The 8,467-nt window shown below is 35.5% G+C and overlaps 1 protein-coding gene across 1 annotated transcript; it reads right to left on the reverse strand.

The window, feature by feature from the left end:
- Nucleotides 1-6,722: 6,722 nt before the first annotated feature.
- On the reverse strand, nt 6,723-8,174 carry LOC116108830 (peroxidase 3-like). The gene is made up of 4 exons (XM_031395064.1): nt 7,962-8,174; nt 7,672-7,863; nt 7,399-7,564; nt 6,723-7,314 (listed from the first exon to the last, which is right to left on the reverse strand). The coding sequence occupies exons 1-4, from the start codon at nt 8,172-8,174 to the stop codon at nt 6,911-6,913; spliced, it is 975 nt and encodes a 324-aa protein (XP_031250924.1). The 3' UTR covers nt 6,723-6,910.
- Nucleotides 8,175-8,467: the final 293 nt, after the last annotated feature.

The raw sequence follows: 8,467 nt of genomic DNA on the forward strand, positions 1-8,467 counted from the left end.
CGAATTATCCATTTTATAGCTCCGACAGTTATTCTATGTGCAATAGATAAGGATTGATACAGTATATTCATCATTTTACAATTTGGCTGCTGATTTTTTTGTTAGGTTGAATAGTACCTTAAGAGATGTCAAACACAGCTCAAAAGTGGGCTACCAACATTTCCACTTGCTAAAAAAAACAATAGCAATATGAAAATATTCAAACAGTTAGATAGGTGAGATGATTTTTTATATGTAGATATTCTTTCATATCTCTTTGCTTTTTTTATTCCCATTATAAGTAGGCAGCCAGAATTATTGAAGCTAAGAAGAAAATATAGTCATCAAGGGGTATAACACTACTTAATTAAATTAATTTAATATCCTTCTCTGGTATAATGGAATTGAAGGTGAAAAGAGAATCGAATATTTAAAGGCTTCTACTTTATTTGCACCTTTCTACTCTTACTTTATCTTCTTCTTCTTCTGGTATTGAGATGAAAAAGTATATAACTTTAACAAAGAAAGGTATCAGAATCATTCAACAAGTCCAAAATTTAGAAGGTAATGATTCTTCTTCAAGCACAAGAACTTGTTCAATTTGTCAGGCGGCCAGAATATTCATATTCAACATCAGGTAGTTTCAAACTTGAAGGTTTAAAATTCATTTTAACTGTTTAAGACTTCTCTCCTGAAAATAGTGTAACTTTCTAAGCACTATAGTAAAACTGTGGCCAATATTTATTTTTCTTGTCATAAATAAGAAAGGGTTGATTTGAAGCAGCCGAGCAAAAAGGGTTGATTTCATTTCCAGTAGTAAGTATTTACAGGTAAGATTTATAAAGGGTTTAGATGGGCAGAGTGACTTGGAAAGTGCAGGGGCTTTTGTAGTTGCATCAAAGCAAGAGCTGGTGAGCTTAATAAGAAACGGTGAAATGAGTGGGTGTGTCAGCTGAAACAGAGAAATTATATAACAAAGTGTAGACATGTGAATGGAGGGTGATTCATGAAGGATAAGGCTTTCTTTCCACTCGAATACAGGATTTGTTTGGTTTATTTACATCTTCACTCAAATTAATACACTAAGTCTATACTATTACTCCAAATCATGTTATTTAATTGACATTGTGTAAGCACTTTAAACCTAACCTCTCCCATAATGCTGTAATATTTAATTGAATAACAATTGCTTGCTCACAATCACAATCACGATCACGATCACTTCAATATCAAATCATAGGGTAAATTTCCCCAGATCAAATCAGACAAAATCTAAGTTGGAAGCTGTTTCTGCAGCTGAAAAAGGCTAAAGCAATTGCAACTAATCTCTCTCTCACTGCTGAACAGTTGAAGACTGAAGCTGAAGCTGAGCCGAAAAGAAAGAGAAGGAGCTTATAATTCAGAAACGTCACCTCAAAGAAGAAATTCAGAAAACTAAGTCTGAAATTGACTCAACTGAGGAAAAGTTGATGAAACTCTGGTTGAGTGTGTGAGGCATTCAGGTATATAATTGAGACTTTAAATTACATCTCATATATTAGCGGATGAGAATCTGAATCTGTTTATTAATCTTAAATTTTCTCAATTAATATCTGTGTGTTATACTTGATGTTACATTTAATCTAAAATTCCAGAATTCCACAACCAATTTTCCTAAAATATGCCTAAATCATTTTTTCTTTCACGGTAGTTCCCACAAACAGCATGTAAAATAAACTACATTATCTTTATCAATACAGAACACTTCTATTCATCAATCACACAAACCATCCCACCAAATTGACTGGATTTTATCTCATCAACTCAACTCCATTCAACACATTCATCCACAAAAACAAAAAAAAAAAAAATTCAAAAAAAAACTTGAAAAAGGAAAGTGTTTAATTACCAAGACGAAGAACAAGCGCAGAACAGGAGTCCAGAAGAAAAACACCGCGAAGACGCAGTAACGCAGATGGAAGACGAAGAAGATGGTAATGGTTGCCTGGGTGTTAAAAAACTTTAAACTTCCCCAAATGTTTTAACCTAAAACGCGAAATTTTTTTTTTTAAAAAAAAATTTTAATAACATTATGGAGGACGGCCGTCCATAATTAATGGACGCCCGTCCATTAAGTATGGACAGCCGTCCATAATGGTTGGACGGCCGTCCAACCCTTATGGAGGACGGCCGTCCATAATTAATGGACGGGCGTCCATTCAATATGGACGCCCGTCCACAATGAATGGACGGCCGTCCACAAGTTAAGGACGGCCGTCCAGTGTTAAAAATTAAATTTTTTTTACGAATTACTTTTGGACGGGCCTCCATTACTTACGGACGCCCATCCAAAATTTATGGACGGCCATCCATAATGGAAATTTTTTTTTTCATATTTGGGTAAAGGACAGGCGTCCATTATTTGTGGACACCCGTCCAAAATTAATGGACGGCCGTCCATAATGGATGGACGGCTGTCCCTAAGCTTTTACAAATTTTTTTATTTTATTTTAATAGGGACGGGCGTCCATATTATATGGACGGGCGTCCCTAAACTTTTACAAATTTTTTTATTTTATTTTAGTAGGGACGGGCATCCATATTATATGGACGGCCGTCCCTTGCATATGGACGCCCGTCCATATAATATGGACGGGCGTTCATGTAATATGGACGGGCGTCCAAATTTTATGGATGGCCGTTCACTAGAAAAAAATTATAAAGAAATGGGAGAACGCATTCCACGTCAGTCGGTACAGAAATTCGGTGCTAATATTTTGGTGTCCATAGTGTTATTGTTTAGCAGAATTGGTGCTAATGTCACCTTCATATTTAATTACATAAAACCAACAGCTAACTTGAAGCCCCCTGCATCAAGACATTTTATTTATTTTATAATAAAAGTTAATTAACGGCTCTCCAGTATCTGTATATTTTTATTTGTTTTTTACTTGCTTTATCATATTTTAATGAATTATGGCATGACCTATGATAATTACTACTAGTAATAAATTAGTATTGACAAATGGGGCCGAATGTTCCATCGCAAATAAACAAACCAATTATCAATTCCAGAAACCAGGGTAGTTATATATTTCCCTTTTCGTATAAAGCCTTCAAACCTACAATTAATATATTAATATCTAATTGATAATATATATTAATGGGATATATATATATATATATATATAAACCATCAATATTCCACCCATTTTTATTAATCTCAAACATTAACTTAACTGTAAAACGGCATTTATTTCCTTTTACCCAACATATATTAAGCTTTAAAAAATTTCTACGCCTGGTAAACCTAAATAACTAACCTCTCTTACTACTCACAAGCCTCCCAAATGTAACAGAAACAAATTAACCAAAAAAAAAAAAATTTCAAATGGCCAGCGAATGAACCTTGAGCCACACATGGCCATTTGACAATGACTCGGCCTCACAACAACTAGATTTCTCCGCCTTTTTAATCTACGCCGTTGTTCGCCAGGACAATGACAAGGCTCTGGCATTTAGTTTTCAAGAATGCAGCATAAGTTGGGTCCAGTGAAGGGTCTTGATCTCCTCTTCCTGTGAAATTATACAGCCTCCCGGTGAAGAGGTTGCAGTGGTCTAATCCGACTGTGTGTCCACCTAATTAAATGTCATGCCATAATAATTATGTCAAATTTTTCATTGCAAAGTAAGTTAAAGTAAATAATTATATACCTGTCAGTATATAAAACTAGAAAAATGCTATCCTTATAAAGACAATTCAAAAAGGTATAAAGTGACATCAGTAAGAAGGAAAAAACAAAGAAAGAACAGAAAAAGAGAGAGAGAGAGAGAGAGAGAGAGAGAGAAATCATGAAGATGAAGAGTAACAATTGTCTTTGTATGCCCTCTTTGTATTTGTCTTTGTAAGACTAGCATTGCACATATAACTAGGTCATAAACAATAAGGGCTCCGTTTGGTTCAAAATTTGGGGGTTTTGGAAAAAGTTTTTTGAAAAAAGTTAAAAAAAAGTTGAATTGGGCAGGTATTACGATGTAGGATTTATAAATTAATAGAATACCCCATATATTTGTTTTTTTACAAAATACCCCCTATAATAAAACATTAAAAGTTAACAAAAATACCCCTAACCCACCCTCAAACACCCCCAGTCGGCCACCACCACCGGAGGTGGCTGGAGTCGCCTTATGGGCGCATGACCGGCTGGATCTTGCCGGTCATGCGTCGATATGGCCTTTTTCGGCCAGATCTACGGTGGATCTGGCCGGCAAAGGCCAGATCTATGGCCAGATCTACGGCCAGATCTGGCCGTCAACCGCCAGATCTGGCCGTATTTGCTCTCAACAACGGACCAGATCTCAACAACGACCGTTTGTTGGCCATCGTGACCGACTGTTACGGCCAAAGATCTGGCCTTTTCTGGCCAGATCCACCGTGGATCTGGCCGGAAAAGACTAGATCGGCGCACTACCGGCCAGATTCAGCCGGTAGTGTGCCATCCTACCAGATTTCGGCCATTTTCCGATGGTGGTAGCCGGAATCTGGTAAATGTGGATTATTGTAGTGTTTTTGTAATTTAAAAAAAAATATTTAGGGGTATTTAATTAAATTAACAAATTTAGAGGGTTTAAAAAAAAATTGAATAATATTAAAAATAGTATTCCAAAAAATGAGAGTTTTTAGGTATTTTACTGTTTAACTTTTTTGGGAATACTAAGAGAAGTATTCCCAATCTTGAACCAAACGTAGCCAAGACCTTTGTTTTTTAAATTTTGCTTAAGCTGAGTGAAGTTGAAGAAAGGTGCAGGAATATTAGTGCGGACCTCTGAAGCTAGGGACTCCCTGCCATCTCTTCTATCAGTAAGCACTTCCCAAATTGGTTTTTTGAACCGCAAATGTTTTTACATGCAATTTATGAATATGATCGATGGTTATGTGCCGTATTGGCATAAAAAAAATATTATGATTTTAGAAAGTTAGATTTGTTAAGTTACGTGAATTGAAACCGAGTCTCTAGCGGAGAAGGCCAGAATATCGGCACAAGATACAACTCACTGGACATTCATCCTCAAGCTCTTATTTTAATTTCTTCAATAACATCATATCCTGACAAAGATAGGTTTGGAATTGCATCTTTCTCTGCAGTGCTACCTGCTGTTTTGATTTGTTTTTTCACATGTTTTATTATCTTTTAAAAAAATAGAACAGTACGCAAATGGCATTGATTATAAGACTTGTGAAAAAGTAATGCCAACATATATTACTGAAATAATTAAAGCAATGGAACCACCTCAAAGTATAATCTATAATATTTAACTCAAACTTATCCTACACCATGCATTCTCATATGCCAAGGAATTACTAGATGAAAACATGATTTTTGATTTTGATATTTCTCAAAATAAATTTTAAGTTGACTGCTCGTTTATATTTATTGGATACACACATTTGATAGTTTTGTGTAGAGGTTTAACGTCATAAGCACGGTGTATGATAATTACTAGCAGTAATAAATTAGTATTGACAATGGGGTCGTAAACAAATCAACTTATGAGCAATTCGAGAAACAGGAGGTGGGTGTACTGTGTACACGGTACATTAGCCTTTTCGAGTAAAGCTAATTGCCTTCATAATTTGGAAGATAATTGCCTTCATAATTTTTCTTTTTCATCAATTTAGATGAAGTTTTATAACATAGAGTCATAAATAGTAAAAGGATTTATACTTTAATAAAATATTATGATTAATTGACATGATCTATATTGGTTGGTGAAGTAAAGCTGAAGAATCTAAATCCTTGGGTGAATAAATTAAGATGATCTATATTAAAAAACTGGACGGACATATAATTTCAATTTTCAACTCACTACACGCCACGTTAATTCTTCAATAACAAAGCTAATTTACAGTTACAATTAAGTTGCATTTACATAGTATAATATTTTATTATAGGGGATGTTATATTAATGAAAAGATAAATTATTTTAAAAATTATTGAGAATATTTAGAGAAATATGTTTAGTTGGTTTAAATAAATTGGTGAGTATGTTATATTTATACGTTTGATTGAGAGGATAAATGAGTGGGTATATTATGTAGATTACTAAATTGCTCTCCTTTTTAAATATCAATATAATATTATTTTTTGAATCATTTCTTTTAACCCCTACATTTGAAATTTTGCTAAAACACCCTAGTCATATAGAACTTTAATTTGTAGTAAAATCACTCTCTCCCACGCCAAGCCACTGCCTACAACGAGCCACCACCGTTGGCCACCGCTGACAATTGACGGAATGGTGCAAGACCAATCATATATGGCCAGTCGTGTACCGGCAAAGCCATTTTCGGCCATGGATTATAGATCCATGGCCATAGAAACGGCCAGATCTTGCAATCCAGAAATGGCCTTATCGGCGCATGACCGACCAAATCCCGTCGGTTGTGCGACATTACGACAACTGCCGACAGCGGTTGGCAGTGCTAGCTAGCAGTGGTCTTGGATAGTTCGTGGTATTTTGTTAACTTTTAAACTTTTTTGTGACTGAGGTGTTTTAGCTAAATTCTCAAATGTAGAGGGGCTCGCTAATGGTTATTTGGTAGACATTTGCAGGCAATTGTATCCGAAATGGTAATTAATTAAGGGCAAAATATGTATAAAAATCATATTAACTGGTAATCTTTTAATAACATCACTTAGGGAGGGTATGTGATTACCCCTATTTAACTCATATAGTAAACACTATTTGCAATAAAAGATATCCATAATATTTTATTACTTGCAAATCAAACAACGGAATCTTGCAAAATAAACAAAGATTACCCTGTTATCTTATATGACCCCGATCCAGACACACCCTTATAGAAACCTTAATCGAAAATAAGGTTTCTATCTTCAATTTAATCGATACACAAACAAAATTCATAAATTAACAAAATAATAATAAAGAATTAATTGATAACGCCACACTTCTTCCTAACTTCCCCGACTTCGCCTGTAAGAACCTCGATGGCACCCATTCTCTTCATTGATTGTGCAAACTCAGTGAAGAACTTGGTTTGATTAGTTAACTCTGAGACGATGTTATTTGCACCTTTATTGGTTAGAAGGGCAGCATCGGATTGGAAGAGACCTTTATTCCCTTTCAGAATAGCATAGTAATCGGTATCGAAGTCTAGAGAACTGCCAGGATCCATCTCTACTGTAGTTGTTGTATCGCTAAGGCTTTGGCATTTAGTTTTCAAGAATGCAGCATAAGTTGGGTCCAGTGAAGGGTCTTGATCTCCTCTTCCAGTGAAATTGTACAGCCTGCTGCTGAAGAGGTTGCAGTGGCCTACTCCGATTGTGTGTCCACCTAAATATATAATGTCAAATTTTGGCTAGCTCCATTGCATTACAAATTAAGTTTGAGTAATTAATGATGTAAATAATTATATACCTGATAGGACAACAAGGTCATGGACAGTGAGACCTTTGTTTTGAAAGTTCTGCTTAAGCTGAGTGAAGTTGAAGAAAGGTGCAGGAATATTAGTCAAGACCTCTGAACCTAGGGATACTCTGCCATCTCTTCTACCAGTAAGCACTTCCCACATTGTATGGTTGAACTGCAATTGTTATTACATGCAACTTATATATGAGATATGATCCATAGTTATGTGCTCTATTTGCAGATAAATAATATCATTTTAGAAAGTTAGATTGGTTAAGTTACTTGAAATGAAACCGAGTCTCTCGCGGACAAAGCCAGAATATCGGCACAAGATACAACTCCTGGACATTCAGCCTCAAGCTCTGCTTTTATATCTTCGATAACGTCATATCCTGACAAAGAGAGGTTTGGAATTGCGTCCTTCTCTGCAGTGTTATTTATTGTTGAGTTTATCAAAACAGAGGCATCGCAACCCTGAAAATATAATTTTCAATTAAGTTATGCACACCACATTTAAGTAAAAATTATACTTGAAATGAAAGCGTAAGAAAGTACATATGATTTAAGCTTACCCTAACAAAGCAGTCATGAAAATGCAGTCTCAGGAGCTTCGCGGGCAACTGGAGATTGGCAGAGACATGTTGCCAGGTCTTAATCTTGATTATGTCCTCAGCACGACTGCATGTGTCCTTGTAGAATTTCTTCCTTAGATTACCTGCTTGGCAGACCCTAATTAAACAGAAACCAACTAAACACAACAACAAAACAAACTGCCTGCTCTTCATCCCTAAAACTTTTAGCTATTCACCAATGATCCAAATTTCTAAGCCACAATGCAATGGATACTTACCGTAACCTCCAGTCCTTTTATACACGTCTCATGGCATCTTTCATGCCTAGTTATACAGATAAGCATTGTATATTTTAGGGACAGAAATGAAAATTAAATCCATTTATTATTTGAGAAGTCAAGCATATAATTAGGAGTCAGCTCTTCAAAAATTTATTCACTTGTAGCATACACTGACGGCCATTTATGTAATGTATGAAAACTAGCTCGGGGATGCCATTTCTTAGT

The sequence above is a fragment of the Pistacia vera genome, unplaced genomic scaffold (assembly GCF_008641045.1).
Source record: "Pistacia vera cultivar Batoury unplaced genomic scaffold, PisVer_v2 Contig57, whole genome shotgun sequence".
Taxonomy (NCBI): Eukaryota; Viridiplantae; Streptophyta; class Magnoliopsida; order Sapindales; family Anacardiaceae; genus Pistacia; species Pistacia vera.